The sequence below is a fragment of the Apaloderma vittatum genome, unplaced genomic scaffold, assembly GCF_000703405.1.
Source record: "Apaloderma vittatum isolate BGI_N311 unplaced genomic scaffold, ASM70340v1 scaffold10432, whole genome shotgun sequence".
Classification (NCBI taxonomy): domain Eukaryota; kingdom Metazoa; phylum Chordata; class Aves; order Trogoniformes; family Trogonidae; genus Apaloderma; species Apaloderma vittatum.
Window position 1 is genome coordinate 1 of NW_009703074.1, and position 21,943 is coordinate 21,943.

The window sequence follows — 21,943 nt, forward strand, 5'->3', positions numbered from 1 at the left end:
TGGTGTGCCCGGGGCCACGGCAAAGGGGCCAGGTCTCTGAGAGAGACAGATGTTTCCCAGAAAAACGCCGATAAAAGGGCACTACTGACAGCAGGGCCGTGCTGGGAGATGCCACCAGGATCATGGCCAGTCTCTGTGAAGCATCCCCTTACGCTGCTGGGCCCTGAAAGAGGCAAAATCCAGTTTCCCCACGTAATTTTATTTGTTGCACCGTTTCAATATTCAAATTGCTATAAATGACGGCACCTTCAGCCAGGCAAATCTTTTAAGCTCTAGGTTTTGATTACGACGGAGGCCAAACGCGGCGGTGAAGCGTTTCACTAGGTTGGAACGCTGGCAGCGTTGGAGGCGGTACACAAAAAATTACTTCTTACACTTGCTTTTATCACAGTCTTTGGCTTGCGGTTCCCTCACACAGAATAAGAAGAGAGGAACTGGCTGAGACCGTCACTCAAACCCCATACGCCTGACAGAGAACTTTTAGGATGGGCAACAGCGCACTGAAAGCCCACCTGGAGACAGCACAGAAAACTGGTGTGTTCCAGCTAACTGGAAAGGGGCTTACTGAGGTAACGTAACCAAAGGGGAAATGTGCCTATTTGTGTGCGTGACTGACACTTTTGGAGAGAAATTCACAGAATCACAGAATGTGTCATGGTATTATGTCACAGAATTATGTCATGGCATACTTTCTTCTCCGTTATTAACTTAAATTCTTTGGATTAAAAACTATTCTTTCTAGATGTTAGACTTTATATCCATTTTCCCTTCATCAGATTAAAAAATATTTTTTAAAATAGGTATTAAGCAAGTTTGCCATCTTAACTGCATGCTGTGTTGATGGGACATTGATACATATGACAGTATGTAATAACAATCTGAATTGCAATTAAAATATTAAGCTGCACAACTTGAACACTGAAAGTTGAATCATCTATTTAAATGCTGTATCTTTTTTCTCGCCATTAGTTTCCAGAAGACTTGCAGAAGCTAACAAGCAATTTAAGGACAATAGACTTGTCGAACAACAAAATAGAGCTCTTGCCACCACTCATTGGAAAATTTTCCCTTCTGAAGAGCCTTGCTCTAAACAACAACAAACTGAGTATGTCTGCTAATTAATATCTCTACAGATTACTGAAATAATAACCTGACTTCTCTCATCAGAAACTAAATGTAATGATTTAACTCTCATGGGATGTAGATGGGGAGTTTAGCCACCTAAAGTGGAATTCATGTACAGAAAAAAACCCCTACAAACCAATCATAAATTCTTCAAAACTAGTTGCCACCTTAGTTGTGTTATTATTTTTACAATGACATATAAGTTCTTAAGAGCCATAACGTTTCTGCGCTGTGACTTGTCTGATCTAAAGGTTTAAAAGCATCAGATGGTTTAGTACTTGCACAGAGAGCTGATGAGGAGGATCATCTGTAGAAAATGCTGCTGCCTGTTCAGTGGCTGTTACTGATTCTGTTGAACAAATGTCCAGTTTTATGGAAAGATTAGGATGAGGTGAAGAAACTAACTTTTTAATGTGCTAGTTGTGCATTGTTTGCCTTCTTTGAAAAAACAGATGTAATTTACAAACTTTTTTGTAGCACAGCTTGAGAGTGCTACAGGTTATACACGTGTGTAGGTAGAATGAGGGATGAACAAGAGCCAGCAGAGCTTACCTGGTGAGGTTTACATGCTCCTATAATCCTTTCAGATGGATTACCTGAGAACTTCCTCTGGAGTGAGTTGAATAATGCCTTTAAAGGGCTGCAGCACACCTGAAGCTGTGAATTGTGGGGTACTTCAAATGCCACAGGATGTGTTGGCAAAGTGGCGAGTACCCAGTACAACCGATAGGGCTAAAATCCTCTCACAGTAGTGTTTTCAGCCTGTGGTTTGAAGGTCTGTCTTGTCTGCAGGTTATTTTTAAGATGTTTATGGCAGCTGGTTAAAAAGCATGTACTGTCAGGGGGCTTAAGTTTCTGAGTAGGGATCTGTGCCTTCAGTGGAAAATGAGGACAAATCCTGTGAGCAACTCCTGTACTATAGCACTATTTTCCATGCAGAAGCCTATTGAATTAAACGGGTGTGGATGTTTACTGCTCTTTGTTCAGGTCATCTCTTTGTTCTGTCATTTATTTCTAGCTGCTTTACCTGAGGAGCTGTGTAAACTGAAAAAACTGGAAACGCTTCACTTGAATGGCAATCACTTGAGGCAGCTACCGTCTGCATTTGGGCAACTTTCTGCTCTCAAAACCCTGAGCCTTTCTGGAAACCAGCTTCGGACTGTGCCTACGCAGCTCTGCGGTCTTCGCCACTTGGATGTGGTAGATCTTTCCAAAAACCAGATCCAGAACGTGCCCGACACTGTGGGAGAATTGCAGGCTATCGAACTCAATTTGAATCAGAATCAGGTCTGGTAACTGAGATATTATGGGCATGTAAATTTAGGACATGGTTTATTCTGGATTTAGTACATCTAAAGAACATAAGCTGACACCATCAGAGCTTTAGAGCTAAAAGATGTCTCCCGCGCGCAACAGAAATGAGGGACTGTAACTAGAATTTATGTACCGATACAACCACCTTCCTGATTTTACAAACAAATACTGATTTAGTCATACAGAAAATGATTTGAACAGCTCTTGAGTAAGAATCTGATAAACAGATGTGTAGGTTGCCTGTTGCCACGGAAGGAAAAAATGTTACTTGGATTTCTGATCATTATTGTTACTTGGATATTGTTGTTAAGGAGTTACTGTTATACATAGTGTATGTTTACAACATAATTGTTCCATATTAGTCGGAAACAAGTCACTAGAAGTAATCATGGATGACTAACATTTTCCTTGGGTTTTTTTGTGTTTTATTTCTATCAGATTTCCCAGATCTCGGTGCAGATCTCCCACTGTCCACGGCTGAAAGTCTTGCGTTTAGAAGAAAACTGTCTAGAACTCAGCATGCTTCCTCAGAGCATCCTTAGCGATTCCCAGATCTCACTGCTTGCAGTAGAAGGCAACCTCTTTGAAATCAAGAAACTCAGAGAACTGGAAGGTTATGACAAGGTCTGTGTCCTTTGTTTTTAAGGAAGTTTCTGGTGAAGTCCTTACCCAGTACCTCCTCAGGATACGAAGCATTTATGCTAAATAAATGGTAAATAAAAGCACAGACAATCTCTTGGGATTGTCACTGGTACTGCATTCGTAACTGACCTCTGAAAGGAATTTCAAATGTTCTTCAAAGATTTAACTTCCTCTCAGGATTCAGGATCAGAGCTCCTTCAGCACCTTTTGAAGGGCAGCTAATGATGACAGGTGTGCATCATCACTTTGATGGGACAAAAAAATAACAGATGCTTCTTTATGCAGCATTCTTAACTGCTTACTGTTAGTTCATTTTTAACACTTGAGATTTGACCGTGAGGACTTCTTTTCTAGAACATTAATCTGAATTGCAGCGAATGGCAGAAATTTTGGGGGTCTTTTTTGGTTGAAATCTAATGGTTTTGTCTGGGTAATGAACCTATGCTCTAGGTGCAGAGTGCTTTTAAGCAGCAGAAGCTTAGCTGCTTTCAAGAGCAGCAAATCTTGTATTAATTTCCGAATCTTAGATATTTTTTTTTGGTTTCTTTGCAGTACATGGAACGCTTCACAGCTACAAAGAAGAAGTTTGCGTGATCGTTATTCTGACCGTGTGTAGTCCCCGTAAGAAGAGTTAGTGACTGAAGCCTGTGCTTCGCTGACTTAAGCCAAGACTGATGAAGGAGGTGATCGCAGTACTCCTTCGCTAGTAGTCCAATATGGTCTGTAAAGGCCACACTGAATAAACCTGAACCAGAGAACACGGGTGTTGAACTGATGAACCTGCCCAGGGGCCAGTTTTGATTTTTGTGCTGCTTTAGCTTTTAACACAATACACGTTCTCCCGTGTTGGGGCTCGTTCTTTCACAGAGAAAGGGAATGAGCATTTCAAAGTTGCCAGTCCCCTTTTGTCAGGAAGCTGGCTGTTGATTTCTGCCAGAATTATTTCTTCTGGAAACGTTGTTGCATGGTAGCACATGAAAATTCTACCACCAAAGCAGATCTGAAACCTGTCTTTGCAGTAAGCACTATTCTGCAGAGAGCTTTTACAGATGAGGTTTTAGTTTATAACCTGTGTAAATTTTTTTTATAAAGCAAAAATAGTTGTGGCTAAGTTAAATGTTAATTATTAACTACTTCCAGGAAAAAAAAATCATAGTTTGAGCATCCTTCATGTCCTACTGTACAGTTTTTCTTTTACTATAAGCAAGAATTGCACTACAGACCACTTCTGCTTGAGCTGTATCAAATAAAAATGAGGTTCATCTTCAGTATATTCAGTAAAAATGTACATTGCTAGAAAATATAATGTCCTTGCTCTGACTCCTTGCATACAGAGCAACGCTGAAAGTTTTGGTCATCAGCCTGCTGCTGCCTTAGTACCAAAAGCACCTAGGAAGAGCTAAAAATGTATGCAATTATGTTAAGTTGTACTGAAAAGGAAAATGTACTTCTTTTATTTTAGTAAATAATTTTCAAAAAACTCATTTCATGCTTGTTTGGTGTAACTGCTGCTATTGTCACTGTTAACACGTAGTACTAAGCTATTGCTGGAAGCCGTCTCTTGGGTACGGGGTTCTGTTGGTTTTTGGCAATGGCTGCACTTCAGCAGAAAACGTCAGCCCGTTGGTAGGGATTCATCAGCATGTACTGCACCATGTAGTTGGAGCTGCGCTAAGTACACTTCTTGGCAGAAGAAGATCAGCAGGGATGCATCTGTTCCTCACGGGACTGTCTTACGTGAATTATTTTTTACACTTAAGTCTTCCTCTACAAGATAAGACGTTCAGACAGCAAACTTTAAGAAGTTGGTGGTGCAGTCATTAAATGTATTCAACACCTCATGCCATCTGCAATTAAGAAAAATGAAGTGACCTCTGTGCCAATCTTTGTCCTCAATGTAACAACCACAATTAAGACTAGCGATAAGCAGTTCTTTTATAGAAGAGGTATGTAGTTCCCTCTCCCTGCTGCTGTCTTATTTCATTTTTTCCATAGTAATACTTATGCTTCGTTCTGCAAGAAGTGACTCAGGAAGTGCTTTTAAGAATCACAGAATCATAGAATGGCCTAAGCTGGAAGAGATCATTTTAATCCATCCTCCCTGCCGCCAGGGACGCCACCTCTCAACTAGATCAGGCAACGCATGGAGACCGAACGGGAATCGAACCCACGACCTTAGCGTTGTTAGCGCCATGCTCAACTGACTCAGCTAACCGGCCCCCAAGAATGCAACTTGTATCTTACCATAAGACCCTGAACAGTCAGAAATCTATTCAGCTTCATACTAATAGACTCCACAGATCAAGATGTGCAAATCTAGCAGTGAATAGTTTAAAGAGCCAGGCTTAAAATTTTAGCTCCTTCCACTTGATACCTAAATCCCATTTGAAGTATTAGGTTTTTTTTCTTCCTAGAGATTTGTTACATACAAGACTCCACAGACTGAAGCTTCTTAGCAGATTCCCCCTTCACATTCTCCAACTCTGACAATTACAAAGGAGTGGTCTATCGCCAACATGGATGCACTCGGCAATGTCATGCTGGAGCATTTTTGGTTGTGAGGTGGTTTTTTTGGTTGTTGTTTTAGTTTAATAGATGTTTATCAGGATTCTCTTCCCTGTTCACTAAAGATGTGTAATATGAGATGGAACACTGAAAAACTGTAGTATTGCTATAATTATTGCTATTGTTGTTTACTGCTTTTGGAAGTATTTGAAAGAATAAGTCAACATTTCTCTTATGTGACCACTAGTACATTTAGAAGCCTTTCAGTTACCCATCGTTAAGCTCCTTTGCTACCTTGGAGTTACGACAGCTATGAAAAATTTTCTAAAGCAAAAAGGACAAAACACCATGCAAAAAATTGTATAGTGCTGAGTTAGTCCTGGATTAACCAAATTTGTTCCAGAACAGAGGAAGACTATTTCCATTTTGAGAAAAAAAGCTACCCCATACCCTCACATGTTTTAGCTCACAGCAATAAGTAACTGTGGCTAAGTCACTTAGTAGAACATTGCTCTGTATAATTTCAATGCTGTACATAATCTACGAGTAGATTTATATTGGGAGTTCCTCAGCTTTCCGTTCTCACCACCCTCACTCTGAAAGTGACACTATAAAACAATTTTATTTCCACACACAATTACACTTCCAACTTTTTAGTTTTGGAATTACTGAGGTAGAAAACATTACCCTAGTTAACAATATAAACCATTCATATATTCTATTTCAGACCTGTATCCCTTGCTTTTCACTCTTCCATTGCCTAAGATACACCTCAAAGGAAAGTTCTGCAAGTTGCTGCACAAGCGGCATGTTCTGTGGTTCACACTGTAGCTAACCCTGTGTGAAGAGGCTTAATTAATCTTTGACCAAAGAGTAAGCCAGCTCGAATTTACTATTTATCATAAGTGTACCCATGGCACACACGCTTAGAATAGTTACGTGTGCAGGCTGTCCCTAATTTTGTTTTTCGTAGTTACTGGTTACAAGAAGTAGTTCCAAGCCCTTCCCAGATGCACTACTCTCTTTTGCAGCTCAGAACTGCTGCAAGTCTAGAATAAGTTTACATTTCCCCCCCCCACCTCCTCCCCACTAAAAGCATTCTGAGAATTTGAGGGTCTACTATCTGAGAAAATACAGTTTAAAAGCTGCCTCACAAGTGAAATTACACTGACAGCAAGTTAAATCACTAGAGTTCACCTAGTGGACTAGGTATTTGCTAAGCAAATGTTACCAATACTTGACTAGGAAGTTTAAGTTATTTTATTTAGTTCCTTTATCACCCTGAAGTAAAGTCGCACATCAAGTCACAGTCTTTCAAAGAACTAGTGGATGCGTTTCATAGTCTGAAGTTAGGTGACATTGATTATGCAAGGATGAAAACCAGAGTGTTAAAAAAAAATCCCACAATATTCCACTCCTCCCTGCCCTACCCATTCTTTTGTTAGCACTAGGATTTCTGTGAAATAAAAATAGAAGGGAAACTTCCTAGTTGCATCAGCAGCAACTAGCTCTGCCAAGTTATTCCAAGGACAGGAAACTAAAAGATTTTTGAGAAAACAGTTTGAAAACACATTCAGTTATAAAAGTATGTATTTTTTTTTTGTGCACAATACATAGTTTAACAAATCAAAAGCAGAAACTGTAAACCTTCATTCTTAATAGCATTCAGAAATACAAAAAAGACATGTTGATTCCATCCCACAGATCCGGAAGTTAAGCATCTATTCTACAGACAACAAACAGTAAGACAATCCAAGAAGCAGACCGTGTTGTTCAGCAACATAAAGGCACCAACTCCTTCACGGATTTGGCTCTCGCTGCATCAGAAAACGGCAGCGATATTCTGCTAACACTCAAGCTTAGCGTCATTTCCAAGTGTGGGATTCATCGTGCTATTACAATTCTGATCTACCCATCACAGCGTTCTCTCAGCCAGTGTGCTAATTCGGTGTTAGAGCTCAGGGAAGTCAAGAACATAGACTTGTAATGGAAAGGGAGAAAAAAATCCCAATGTTCAGCATGTCCAGGTGCTACAGAGAGGGAGGGTGGGACTGTTGCAAGCAGAATAAGGTAATTGCTTCAGTCTTCTGTTCCAGGAGACAACCATAATTACACAAGGTGTACATTGCTTTCACAGCCAGCAGCATATATTCCTTCAGTTAACCTGAAGTTTGTAAGAAAGTTAAAAAAAACCCACCAAACCACTTACTGAAACATACAAATCTCTACGCTTTCCCATGCAAGTGGTTGTTAGAAATTTACTACGCAACATTTTTGAAAGTACTTTTTCACTACTTGTGTTTTTAAGCACATAATTTTCATTTACTAATGGGGTAGATAATGAGCTTTTAAATTCTATTAGCTTTCCAACAACTACTGGAAGTGAGACAGATGCCAACACACACTACTGAACTATCCCATCCCCTAAAAATGAACTGACCTTATTCATGTAAAGCAGTCTACCACTGACCTAGTTATTACATGCAGCAGCTCCATCCTTTGGTCATTTTTTTGGTATTTTTTTTTGTCTTTAAATAGCAACTTGTCCTGGGAGTGAATTAAGAATATACCAGTAATACTGATTGTATTTCTACTACAAAGAAAACAACACACTTAACACTTTGTCTTACATTTCAGCAGATTAGTGTCATCTCTCTAGCCCCGGGATTCATTATTAACAGCTACAGGATACTTAAGGACTGTCCTTCCAAGAAAACACCTCATAATGCTATTAGTTTTAGTTAGTCTTCCAATCATTTTGGCTGGAAGGTTTTTGCCATTCAACATTGAGTATCACAAGTTAGTGGTAAGTCCAGAGCATCATTTTCACCTTTAAAACAGGCAAAATGTATTGCTGAGTGGAGTTAAAATTATAGGGGTCACTTGCAATTTACTTGCAAAGGAAAAAAAAAACCTCTAGAAAATCCTGGGAATAAATCTGATTACAGGAAAATCAGAACGTTTTTCTTTATAGGAAGTGAGCTTTACCTCACCTGGTCAGAAATTCCTCTATTCTGCAACACGAAAGCAACATTTTTAATTGCAAGCAACTTGGACATGAAATACATCCAACTGGCAGTTCCAAAGTCTGTGGTACTAAACCAGTCAGGACTTTATTTGGAACTAGTTTATTTAAAACTAGCATACAGTTCCTACTGCCTTCTCAGACTTCTTGGCAAAGAAGTTACATATAAACTTCTCTGTAGGTTTAAGAAGCTCCCTGCAAGTCACCGCTGAGAAAAAACCCTGCACCAGATCTCAGTGTTATTTCACACCAGAGAAAGGCATGAACTGAACTCCAGTGAAAACCGCCCATGGGACACAGGCAAGTTGCATGCTCTCCTACCCAGTTACTTCCAGTTAAGATGCATCTTTCAAACATTTCAAAGTTAACTTTCAGATGAGGGGCATAAAATTTTCCATCAAATAAATACTTGAGGGAGATAGCTTTATTTTCTTCTACTCTGGTGCAGGGGGATTAAGATCAGGGCTATAGACACACAACAAATACGATGAGAACAATGCAGCACGCTCGCCTGGTCATGGCCTCCAAACCGATCAATTTACAGTTAAGAAATGGAAACCTGCATATCCCTCCAGTGCCCTTTACGTTAAAGTTCATGTGGTTAAGAAGTGTTTTAAAGCCCTCAACCCTCAGGCAGAAAGAAGTGGGTCTCTTCAATTCCGTAATCCACAAACTCAAGCCCAAACCAACCGTGTGGTTTGGGTTGTAAAACTGATAGCCTGTTAGAGATACAAATCAGACAATACTCACCAAGTCTCTATTTTAGTGAAGACACTCAACTTATGAGGTATTTCAAACAGTGCAAAGTGCCCTCTCCAACTTTCCACAACTGTGAATTCAGGTTACCCTGCTTGTTCAACTTCAGTCAAGGACTGTATTTTGGGTGCAGAAAAGAGAGAGACTGGGAGGGGGAGTAAAAAAAAAAATTACAAAAAGATTCTCAAAAACAGAACACTTTTAGCCCTGAGCAGTTTAAAGAAAGTGAAGGCAGATGAGCAGGAGGAAGTTATGTTGGCTGCTTTCTTGGAGTCTAGGCCACCTTTATATGAAGCAATTAAAAAAAAAAAATTAAAAATTAGTCCCTATAGAAAGGGTACTGCTTCATTTTTCCCAGCCCTTCTTATTTCAGAATAGAAGTTTCACAGATCCATGAATACAGTGGCTTGCAGCTGGAGAGACAGTGTCATTGAACAATGACAGCAGGCTTTAATTGTCAATTAATTTCTTGGCTCTAACGTTGGCTTGTTCAATGCGTTCCCTGTTTGTATCGGCCTGAAAGAGAGAAATTCATAGGTCATTTGCAGACTTCATGCAAAACAGTTTAAAAATTCAAACTGACAAGAAGTTGTGAATTGCAGGGTATTGTCATTGTAGACAGGATAGGAGCAATTTTTATAAGCTAGAAGTATTTTTTTTTCTCCTCACCTAACCAGCACATGCCATCAGTTTTGTCAGAAATCGAATCAGGAGCAACAGTTTTTAGGCTTTAACAGACTCTCAAAACATACAGCAGAGTTTGCCTCAGCAAGTCAGGAAGAATATTAACAGAACAAGGAGATAAAAATTCCCTCTCTCCAAGTGTTGAGACATCTTAAGGACCCTAGGGAGCAGCTTTGTTGCTATGGACTAGAAGTAACAGTCAAAACTGGAACTGAGCTACAGGCATAGCATCAGAATTATTTTGCATAGTGCAAATTCCTTGGTTTTCATCCACACACCCTCCAGCGTCCTAGTGTCATAGGTATCTGCAGGAAAAGCTCGATTTTACAATTGTTCTATAGTATAAAGCATCATAACTCAGCCAGCATCTAGGCTGAACAAGTATCAGAACACATTTTTACTGAAAGGTACGATAAGGAGCTTTCAAGTAATTCCCTGATTATCCAGTCTGCAGCAGGGAATGAACAGGAGCACAAAATGAGCCTCTGTCCTCACCACAAGGAGTGGGACTCCCGAGAAGCTCTACCTGTGTCACCTACTAACCATTTTGTCCCACGAATGAAGGATGCTCAAGTCCTTCCCTCCCATTTTTCCCCCTCCTGCCCTTTGGGCCAAGGATTAGAGAGGTACAGGAATCTAATATAAAAAAAAAATGAGAATCTAACCTGTTAACACCACTTGGGAAACACATTGCTCTAGCTACTAAATCTTCTTTTAAGAAGAAGCCAGTAACAAACTTTTATTAGGGGTTTATTCAGACTAGGAGTCTTGCCTAACACAGCAGGCTATCAAAAGTCTCCCCACAAAGCTTATGTACTTCCCAGGTGAGTTGGATTTCTTATATAAAAAAAAAAAGGATAAAAGCATCAACCCCATTCCGACATTAAGCTTAATACCACTTTTTGTTTCTTTATATGATAATGTCCTTTGGAGATTTATCCTCAACGTTTTGATTTGGATTCCACACTGTTCACTAGATGTAAACACACTTATCAGCAGAAAAGGATTAATTTAAATATCTTGAGACAGGTTGCCAGCTTCAAAGCCAGGAATTGCACTTTCACTTTTACTGTGGTTTTTGTTAAAACAACTCTAACTTGTTCACATCGTATTTTAATAGTTAGTGAGATTTTCATCAGCAAGATTTATTGAGGCAACTAAAGTGAAAGAACATCAGGCCAAAACACATACTTGAAACAATTGGAAACACTTCTGCTAAAAACAGTGAATTCCTATTTGAAGCAAATTTGACCAGACCATATTTCAGCCCACTTTATAAGCTGTAGAAATTTCACATTTCATTTTAAACTATGATCACGTTTTCTAGTGTTCTTCGAAATGTTGTAGTTCTTTTATTTGATAATCATCTCCGTCTGCAATTTCAGGGAATAGCAGAAAGACAACCTCCATAAAATCATGGTAATTTGCCTTTATTAATACCACAACCTCTAAATTACTAGACAAAATTGAGATGCTGACCTAAGTACAACCAGCATTTATATCAGACTAGCTTTGTATATTTGAGAAAATTCTGTTCCTCTTGCTTTTAACTCTACTGGGCATTTCAGCAATATTTTTAACTTCCCATTTTGTCTTAATTTGTAGAATTTGATAGCAACTGGTATTCATTTCTTTTTTAAATCTTTAACATAACACCACTCATTAAAGCTTTCATTTCCTTAACCAAGATGCCTGCAAAAAAACCCCAAAACACAACACACCAAAAACAAAAAAACAAACCACCCTTCTAGTAATTCCAGAATATAGGGAATTCTAAAATAAAACTAACTTCCTCCTAAGCTGTCCCTTACAAACATATTTGTGTGATCCATCTGTTCTTGGAAGTTAATTTTTCAAACAATTAACAAAAATAAAGGATGTTACTAGCAATGACTAATTTCATGCGCAGGTGAGAGCAAACTATGCCTCTGTGCACCTATGAAACCTGTTATTCCAAAGTCTCCCCAGCCTCAATGTCAACCAGTTCACAAAAACCAGCGCAATGAATCCCCTGCATTTTATGTGCAACGACTATAGGGACTTTTCAGGAATTCCAGAAAAACCTTGCTATTGCTAAAAAATACCTATTCCCTATGAAATACAAGATTCTCTGTGAGTAACAACCCCCCAGCTACACCTCCAGTACATTTGCCCTTTTGAGCCAATACGGTTCAAGCTGTTTTCAGAGGAAGCAGTGACCTGGGCTGTATTTTTGTTTACCAACATTTGAATTTTCAGCTACATATCCAAACACCAAATTATATCTCCTGTTCAAATCACTGTGACTTAGAGAATGGTAGAGAAGACAGTGAGCCCATTCCTTAACTTCTCAGTAACAATCTCTAAGCTGAAGACAGAGAACATTTGACACTTACCTTCACATTTATCCGGTCTATTTGTTTATTCTGGGCATCAATCTCATTGCCCATATCCAAAGCCATGTTTTTCAAATTCCCAAGGATGTTCCCTACTTGAGTAAGATTTTCATCCATTTCATCTTCTCTGGCATCATTTGTTATCCTGTTCAAATAATTGAGACAATGTTTCCAAGAATCAAAACCTTCCTTTTCCTTGCTCTACATTTAGTCTAATAGAAATTGTCTGTTGCACAGTTATCTGACAGGCGATGTATTCAAGCCAAGGTGTTTTCTTCCCTTTTACAGCCTCATGTATTCCAAGCAATCAGCCCACCAAAAAAAGGCATTAAGCTGCTATTACAAAAATAGCCTTAGAATTTAAACTATCAGCTACCTAAAGCTTAAGACATGAGTTTGTCACAAATAGAGGGCTTATATTGTCATGAAGTATATTTCTAACAGTTGCCTCAACAACTGAGGACTAAGCTCTATAGTCCACATACAGAAACAGAATGGTAAAACCACTGCCGTGAAAAAACTGAAAGTTTACAGTGAGCACTACAACTGAAGTACAAGTGCCTGCCGCCTCCTCTCCAACCAGAAAACTTCACCTAAAACACATCTGAAAGAAGAGGACAACTGGCAACACAGGATTTCTGCATCTGAGACTGAGAAATATGAAGTAGCAAACCTTGTAATATATCCACCGCTTGGTGCTCCAGAAGTCTGAGGTCGCTGCTGATTCATACTTCGTGGTTGCATGGATATCACATGGTCTACCGAGTTCTCTGTCCCATCTCCCCAGGTTGCTCTGTACGCCTTGCTAGCCTCGAAGCTCTTCGTCCTACTCCATAAAAATAAGAAGTCTGAACGGCTACATCAGAAACGAGGCTTCATGACTGAAGTTCTGTATTCATCTAGGATTTTCAGAAATAGTTGTCTTGTGCTAAAGAGATTAGACTTTGCACAGATCAAGCCTCATCTATACAATATGATTTCTTATATCAGGATAGTACAAACATAACTGAGTTATTCTAGGGACAGTGATTAACTTGGTCTTAAGCTTTAATACAAGCATAGTAATTTTCTTAAAGAGGGGAAGCTTGTGACAGCAACAGGAAAGCTTACACTGCCATAAAATAAAGTTGCATTTGCAAGAGGACTTAGTCTAGAATCAGGATTACTTACTTTTCAGGGAAGAAAAGGGGATAAAGGAAAGAAACTCCCTCAAGTACAAGCTAGCTACACTATGCAAGAAAACCATTAATATCTACCGTTTTTCAGTCACATGTTCTCTGTGGCCATGTCTTTCTTTCTGAAGTTGACATTTCTCAGGTTAATTTTAACGTTTAAACAGCTCCTTTATCCCACAATTCCACTGTACTAAGTCCTTTAAAGCGACAAACCAACCTGACCATTACACTTTTACCACGTAATTCAGAAAAGGAAAATAATAAATGAAAGAATACACACTGACATTGAAGCAACCTCAGGAATCACAGACCCACAAAAATAAACAAAAAATAACTGATCTGAAATGGGGTCAGTTCTCATGAAACCTAAAGAAAATATTTTGAGAATACTCTCATGCTGGCCCTGATTGCTACCATTTTCAGGTGTAAAATAAATAATCCAGACTCCACTGCCACTTTTCTGCTTCTTTAAAAGCCTGTGAAGGGAAATCTGTAGAGTCTTCCAGTAACTTTACAATTACAGGTAATCAATTTTTCTTATCTCTAGTGCCTTTCAATAGACCTGATGCTTCACATTTGAGTAAGTGTGAGATTAGCTGTAATGAAGAAATACTCCCCTCATTTTTCTAGCATTTACGTAACTGAAATGGGAAATTGTATTTCATAGGTCAGATCCTACAAAAAGCAATCTAGTATGAATACAGCAAAGGAAAGAAGAGGAGTAATTTCTCAGTTCATAACGGAGCCATTGCACTCAGCAGAACCCTGAAGAAACTCTAAGCTAGTCAATTCTAGCTCCTTGTGCATAAACAGGTTTTATTCTCTCCTTAGGTTTACTGCAACTAGATTGAGCATTACATTTCAATCTCATTAATACCAAAATCGCAACAGCAGAAGAGCGTTGTATGTTTGGCTGCTGGATTAGCAAAATCTTAGGTGCCAGAGGTAACTGTGAGAAATCAAGAAAAAGCAGCCTGAGGGCTACTTGCACATCTGAAGAAAAAAGCCAGAAACAGAATTGCTGTTCAAACTAAGCAGAGTTAAGAACAGTTTCTCAGCACCTGATTTTTTTTAAGAGTCGTTTTTCAAATTACTATATGCTCACTTTTCTCACGTTTCCTCTCTGCAAGAGTAAGCCAATTTAGAAAACCTGTCAAACCAGCAAGGCCTCAAGCAGTTTTTCAACATTTTCACAGCCAACACACTTTCTATAGTAACTGACATTTTCTATTCACATCAGTATTACAAGACATCACAGCCACAAGGACACCTGCATGCAGACGTCATGCACATGCAAGCACAAATCCAACAGAAGCATCACTTCAGACAGATGATTAAATGTACATCTGCACTAATAAGACTGACCTTGTCCTAAAATCCGCTTTCACCAGTTAAGTGAATAGAGCTTCTTATCCTAGTCTTCATTTTTAGAAAGCAAGCATCAGTGTTAGGAGAGAATAGAGAAGAAAGAGTAGGAAAGAGCAGCAAACAGGTAAATTGTTATTAGTACACAGATTATATTAGAGTACTGCCAGTATATTGTGTTTTCACAAAGCTATTATACATAATCTAAGCCTAGGAGAAATGAGAAAAACAGTATTTAATTCAGCAAGTGTTCCAGTTTAGTTTTATGCAAAAAAATGAAAAGCTTGAGATAACTCATTGACAAATAAACACATTGACAGAAAAACTGATGTACCAGTAGATTTTTTTTTTGACACATTACTGCCTAATCTGGTGTGCAACTCACTATTTCCTTTACTGTTATTTGTGCATTTGGAGTGCCACAAGAGTTCACACATCCTGAGCTTGCTCAGCGTCACTAAATCTGCTTAGCTTCGGTGAAATAAGACTGTGAGCTACAGAAAACAAAGCCTGTGTGTGTCCAAATGCTCAAAGTCCATCATCTTGGTAAAACTACTATAAGGATGTAAGGAGACCTGCCCAGAGGTGAGGACAGAACTATGTGCCTTTTCAGTGTACTAGGGCTCTAAGAATCACAAGGGGCCAGTTCTGTTCAATATCTTTATCAATGATCTGGATGAGGATCAAGTACACCCTCAGTAAGTCTGCAATTAACACCACGCTGGGCAGGAGTGTTGCCTTGCTTGAGGGAAGGAATGTTCTACAGAAGAACCTGCACAGGCTGGATCAATGGGTCAAGGCCAATTATATGAGGTTCAACAAGGCCACGTGCCAAGTCCTGCTCTGAGGTCACAGCAAATCCCAGCAGCACTACAGGCCTGGGGAGGAGTGGCTGGAGAGCTGCCTGGCAGAAAAGGCCCTGGAGGTGCTAGTGGGCAGCCGGCTGAACATGAGCCAGCAGTGTGCCCAGGTGGCCATGGCAGCCAACAGCATCCTGGCCTGGATCAGGCCAGCAGGACCAGGGAAGGGATTGTCCCCATCCTCAGCACTGGTGAGGCCGCACCTCGAATCCCGTGTTCAGTCTTGGGCCCCTCATGACAAGACAGACATTGAGGTGCTGGAGCATGTCCAGAGAAGAGCAAAGCAGCTGGTCTCAAGAACAAGTCTTCTGAGAAGCAGCTGAGGACACTGGGCAGTTGTTTAGCTTGGAGGAGCCCAAGAGGAGACCTTATCACTCTCTACAACTACCTGAAAGGAGCTTGCAGCAAGGTGCTGTTTGGTCTCTTGTCCCATACAACAAGCAATAGGACAAGACAAAATGACCTTAAGTTCCACCAGGAAAGGTTTAGACTGGATATCAGGAAAACTTCTTTCACTGAAAGGGCTGTCAAGCATTGAAAAAGGTTGCCCAGGGAAGTGGTGGAGGCACCATCCCTGGAGGTGTTTAAAAGATGAGTAGATGAGGTGCTTAGGGAGATGGCTTAGTGGTGGACCTGACATTGCTAGGTTAATTGGACTATCTTAAAGGGTTTTTTCCAACCTAAAGGATTCTGATTTTACAACTTTCAGCCTTAGAAGCCACTATCTATCCTAAATAATCCTCAAAGTATTGTTCTGTTGGACAAGCAGACTCAGCTGCTTCAAGGAAATTTTAGCTACATTTCTGCTACCTCTTAGCTGAATTCTAAGGTTATTTTGCTCATGCTAAGGAGCTGAAAATGAACAAACATATACACTATTCACTTCAGTGGTCACACTCTTAAAGTAACTTGTTACTCCTTCACTTGGAAGAGAATTATGACCACATCGATTCACAAAAATCATCGATACTTCACTGCTTAAAGACAGCACACCTTCAAGAAAAAAAGTATTATTTTCCTTAAAATACTGATTTCTGATTGTTGTTTAGTCTGTTTAGAAATATAAATCAAGTGCCATACAAATGATTACTCTTAACTGACTTGGATATGGTGGCCATAACACTGATTTTACAAGGGCACTGTGAAGCAGGTCAACAAGAATTTATGTAGTCCCTAGTGAAAAATTAAAGCTTTAACACTAATGCCTGTTTCCCTACTCTCTTCCTCCCTCAAGCATGAGTATTTTTTAAATGCCTAGAAAACCAATGTTACTTTCGTTCGTCAAAACAGAATTTTTCTTGCTTTTAAAGTAGTACAGAAGTACTTCATGGAAAAAGTGATTCTTGGAGTCAGATTTTAAACAGACAAGCACTTCCATATACCTACTTGCAGTCCAATTTGGTCTCACCTGTATGGATATTGATAGTATTCCACTGAATATAAGCTTTAAGGAGAATAGGGCACAATAGTGCAGGATGTTATACAGCAGTTGTACATACAGTGAAATGTGCACAATATATGGTTAGATGCAAGTAAGCTTTAGCTATTCTCATATACCTTTAAAAGAGTGTGCTTCCACAAGCCAAAACAGTCAACTCCCCTAGACATTCAGAGGTTTTATTTAGCTCTTTTATTAGAGACTGTTTTCTAGTACAGTAGCTATTGTGAATATTCTCAAACTTCCCACCCAAGTACTAATTTAACCTACCTGTTGCAAGGACAGACACAGAGCCCACAACACTTGTTGAGCTCTGTCAGTGTCTTCTCAGCTTCTCTCATATCCTTATTTATCTGGTCCATGCCTTCTTCTATGCGATTTAGTTGTTCTAAAAGAAAAACAAGTAACCTGAATAAATATGAATTAGGGAAAGGTGGAGATGAGATAGTAATATTTCTTTCAAGCAGGAACTTGCAAGTTTTAGTTTTATCTTTACACCAAGACTAATGCTTTTTTTCCTGTCTTCCAGGATTTTTTATTTTCTTTTTAAGAAAGATATTAAGTGATGTTTTGTTTATTACATTCAAATATTTTCCCTATCCGTAGAACAGCATTTTTGTTGCTGCTTTTCAAATAAATGCAGTTACATGCATGTTAGGGTGGAAAGGAATGCTTCCGTATCAGAGCTGTGTTACATTGTAACTAACGGTCTCTTAACTACTTTAAATGTCTTAAATACAACAAACACATGGGAATAACCATTTAGCAAGTCTCATTTTCACATAAGTAGTCTTTTGTAAGCCTTCAGTTTCAGCAACAAGTCTTGATTGATAAGCCTTTTTCTTGCAGTTGTAAAATTGGTTTTTAGTGTTGAAAGAAGGAAGAACTCACCTCCCTGTTCATCTAGCATGGTGATGGTTTTGATGCCAACATCCTGGGACTGCAGAAAGAAATTTATTTGCAGATATAGAAACAGTTTTCAACACAGCAGTCCAAAATTAGAAGGTGTCTATAACATATCTTAGAAGTAAACCACGTTCGTAATAAAACACTGTGTTAGGAATAACTTCTGTAGTCAAGCTATGCCAAATTGCAAATGAGATCCTATGCTAGGCTGATAACCTCACCTATTACACTACCTCAATTAGTGTCTTTTTTTGTAATGTAAAAAAAAATTCTAATTAACATAAGAAATTTATTGTCATACTCGGATTGAACTATGGCAAGGTCAACCTAAAAAAGCAAAGCTCGCTGTGTGTCCTGGTTTTAGCTAAAAACCCCAATTCTCTTCAGTGATTTTTTACTTTCCAGTTTAGTCTCTTCTAAAAGGCTGCACGTTCTGAAGTTCGCAGCACGTTTTTTCAGACAGTGTGTGCTACCGGCAGTGATAACACCTGATGTTTACAGTTACTGTCTGGGACTGGGATGCAGACAGGCTCTTGCTGATATTTATTCCTACAGTAATCAAGGCCACTGCTGGCTCTTGTGCCACACTGGGAGTGCCAGGTAGTGAGAGGGGTCACAAGGAAGTAAAAGGTTGCACCTCTGGGGGGTAATAGACTGGACAGGTGACCAATGAGAGTGTTCCATCCCATATACGTCATATTTAGTATAAACTGAGCAATCATGTGAGTTTCTGCCCTGTTTCCTTCTTTTCTCTTCTGCAATGGCCGGTGTCCAGGGAGGACTCTGTCCAGTCTCCTGCTTTTGATCTGGATCCTGAGTTCCCAAATCCAGCTCCCTGTATCCAGCTGCTCAGTGCCCTGAGCCTGGGGCTTCCCTAGTGCCGCCTGCTCTGCAGCACCACTGGGGATTGATATCGGGGTCGGGGGGAGTCGGGTTCGATATCGGGCTTTTTTTTTATATATATATTTGTATATAGATCTTTATCATTTCACTATTATTTCCATTATTGTTTCATTAAAGCTGTTCTAGTTTTTCTTTCCTAACCCATAACTCTGTCATTCCCTTTTCCTTCCCATTTGGAGGGGGAGAGAGGAGGTTAAACAACATCTGTCCACATCTAGTGGCCAACCCAGCCCCAGTCCACAACACTGTGCTTTGTTTTCAAAAGTGGCATTAATTTCATTCTTTATTCCTACATCCTTCAATAGGGCTAATAAGGCCTTTAGTTTTGGAAGTTAGAATAAAAAAAAAAGAAAAAGCAGTCTGCAAAAGCATTCTTGAGAATTGAGCTTAACTATAATATCAAGAGAAATTATGCTGGCTGATTATATGTTCTTAATGTTCATGTTTGAGAAGTATTCATTAGGCTATGCCCATTCTAACATCTCTCTCATAGCTCTGCACAGCGAGTACAGGCTCTAAAGCAGCACTAAGAATTTCAGGTCCTTTTTCACTGGATTTCTCAGTGTTCGCACACTGACAATAAATAGTCTCAAGCCTTCACCACTAAAAGCCTGGGCATTAGTTTTGAAAGGCATTACTGCTTAGTCTCTGGATTCCCATTTGTCTAAGCAATATGCAAGTACCAGCAAATTTGTCTTGCTGAACCAGTTAAGCTTTGTGAAATCTATCAGAGCTGACTATCAGCCATCTCACTTTACTCCCTTACCAACAGGATGCTCTATATTTCTTTGAAATTACAATATAAAAAGCTTTCAGTCATTCTTACAACAGGAAACACAAGTTGTAACAGTGTAGAGGAACTGATTCCTCATACAATGTCACCTAGGTAAAACCAAAATACAGATTTATTTGTTTCAAGTCATGTACCAGGGTGTTAAGTTTCATCCCCATTTTAAAGTTAAAACTGATTAGCAGATCATAAGGAGGTGTATGTAGCGTTACTTTATTTAGAACCAAAAGCAGTCCCACCCTCTACTACGCCACCCAACCGAGCCCTACCCTCCTCCTCAAAGCAAGACACTGTTCACAGGCAAACTGAGCTAAAAGACAAATGGGAAGATGTTATAAGCAGCAAATGATGCAGCAGCCAAAGCCGACCACCACAAAAGACTTGTTATAACTGATCTGTAACATTTGGCAGTTAAGCCACTCTGCTTCAGAGGAAAACAGGTAAAAAGAATATTGATCCCTTTGATTTGACTTCACATAATGTGAAAAACATTAGGCTGAAGTCATTACAACTCTACTATTGAATTAAAGCAGCAACTTCTAATAACGAACTGTGTCTCAAAAGTTAAAAAAAGACAAAAGTGTGATCAAAATGACTCTGTAACAGTCAGCATGCTGCTTCTTAAATTAGTAAGTCCCCAGAGAATTCAAAAGCTTTTCCTTACCTCAATGGCCAAGCCAAGAATCCTCCTTGTGCTTTCCAAGGACTAGAAAGATAATTTTAAAATGAGTGCATTAACAGTATATATCAGTGTCTGAAAGCCTTTACCAGTTCATGGCACTAGAGCAAGCAGTATACAAAGGTTCATCAGTCTCTCTGTAAGTAACACATACAGTGTGGCAACACACTACTGTGTTTTTTTTTCAGTAAACCCTTGGGTTTTAGAGTACTTGCTAGTATTCTACTTATCCCACTAGAAGGTCATTATAAGAAAAAATACATTCAAATTAATTTTAGATAAATTAAAAGTCATGAAGTATTAACATGACTAAGATCAGTGTGGGTACCCAGCTTGCATTGTCTCAGTGATCAGGACTGGTGATCAGTACTCTGTCAAGCAGGTGGCTTTCCAATTTCGCAGTTTAATTCTTCCTTTTAGTAGTGGTCTTCACTCCAGTGTTTTATCAAGCAAAGTCAGAGTTTGAAACATTCAGCTGCATCGTTCCAGAATCACTACCTTGTGTCTTTATTTTTTAAAAAGATATTGTAATCTCAGCCGATAAGTACCATAATCCCAAATGGTTTCCAATAATACTTACCTCATCAGTGACCTGGTTGGCCCTCAGCTGAATTTCTTCAGGTGATAGTTCAGCCATGATGAGGAACTATCACTTGCAAGTAATCACGTTAAAGAAAATCTCCCTGTAATAAAAAATATCAGTTAATCAGAATTATCCTTTTATAAGTGTTTTGAGTTGAAAATGGAAGACAGTTTCAAGAATAAAGTCGTTCAGTCTGTTTAGTCTAATACGTGGTTAGTGCTAGAAGGCACTACAAGAATTATTCAGGTGCTATCAGTATGTGGAACAGCTTCCTTTTCAAGACTTGGCTTTCTAAACATTTTTGGAAAATCTGATCTAATATGAGTTTAAGGTAAAAACCAGGAAATAAAGTCTTAAAATATAAACCTTCTCTGTGTTGGGAAAAGCACATTGGTTCACCCAGTAATCCAGAAAGAAATTCATGAAGGCATTTAAGTTATTAACAGAGGTTTTATGCGTTCTCTTATCTTTGAGGGATTTCAGCAGACGGAAAAAGGAAAACACTGTGACAGACCAAGCACCACCTAAAAAGATTCCAGTAACATTCTAGAAATAGTTGTTCTTCCCATATGGTGAATCCCTCAAATGGAAAAGGATCTGCAGAAGTTTTAAACGGCCTATCTGCAATACTAGCAAAGTTTTTCAAATCTACCTTTCTCATACTAAAGATAGGGTAAAGATTTTCATAACTCAAGTCCCAACACACCATGATTTAACTTTCGCTATAAACAGGAGATAGACTTTTGCCTGAAGAGACAAGAGGAGAAAGCAAGTCAATTAATAAATGTATTCTTAAGAGTCAGGTTTTTCAGAGGTAA

General features: G+C 39.2%; 2 protein-coding genes across 3 annotated transcripts; one reads left to right on the top strand and one right to left on the bottom strand.

Annotated features, from left to right (window-relative positions):
• The first annotated feature begins 391 nt into the window (after positions 1-391).
• LOC104270199 (leucine-rich repeat-containing protein 57) lies at positions 392-3,675 on the top strand. Its single transcript, XM_009864481.1, has 5 exons — positions 392-569; positions 970-1,105; positions 2,144-2,412; positions 2,878-3,063; positions 3,634-3,675. Exons 1-5 carry the CDS (start codon positions 486-488, stop codon positions 3,673-3,675), a joined length of 717 nt encoding a protein of 238 aa, XP_009862783.1. The 5' UTR covers positions 392-485.
• Positions 3,676-9,132: 5,457 nt separating this feature from the next.
• SNAP23 (synaptosomal-associated protein, 23kDa) lies at positions 9,133-21,223 on the bottom strand. 2 transcript variants are annotated; one of them, XM_009864482.1, is made up of 7 exons: positions 21,123-21,223; positions 20,528-20,569; positions 18,156-18,204; positions 17,535-17,652; positions 13,100-13,252; positions 12,427-12,571; positions 9,133-9,883 (listed from the first exon to the last, which is right to left on the bottom strand). In XM_009864482.1, exons 1-7 carry the CDS (start codon positions 21,177-21,179, stop codon positions 9,818-9,820), a joined length of 630 nt encoding a protein of 209 aa, XP_009862784.1. In that variant the 5' UTR covers positions 21,180-21,223; the 3' UTR covers positions 9,133-9,817. The 2 variants fall into 2 exon arrangements, with proteins under 2 accessions (XP_009862784.1, XP_009862785.1); XM_009864483.1 differs by lacking the exon at positions 13,100-13,252 and having other exon boundaries at positions 9,818-9,883; positions 21,123-21,179.
• Positions 21,224-21,943: the final 720 nt, after the last annotated feature.

What these genes read in the sequence shown, in the direction of transcription:
- SNAP23 (XM_009864482.1), bottom strand. Translation starts at nt 21,179, where the DNA reads ATGGCTGAACTATCACCTGAAGAAATTCAGCTGAGGGCCAACCAGGTC. An exon ending in TTCTTGGCTTGGCCATTGAG is followed by an intron (nt 18,205 to 20,527) that starts GTAAGGAAAAGC and finishes TTCTTTCTGCAG; the next exon opens with TCCCAGGATGTTGGCATCAA. An exon ending in TGTGTCTGTCCTTGCAACAG is followed by an intron (nt 13,253 to 17,534) that starts GTAGGTTAAATT and finishes TTTATGGAGTAG; the next exon opens with GACGAAGAGCTTCGAGGCTA.
- LOC104270199 (XM_009864481.1), top strand. Translation starts at nt 486, where the DNA reads ATGGGCAACAGCGCACTGAAAGCCCACCTGGAGACAGCACAGAAAACT. An exon ending in CTGGAAAGGGGCTTACTGAG is followed by an intron (nt 570 to 969) that starts GTAACGTAACCA and finishes TCTCGCCATTAG; the next exon opens with TTTCCAGAAGACTTGCAGAA. An exon ending in TCTAAACAACAACAAACTGA is followed by an intron (nt 1,106 to 2,143) that starts GTATGTCTGCTA and finishes ATTTATTTCTAG; the next exon opens with CTGCTTTACCTGAGGAGCTG.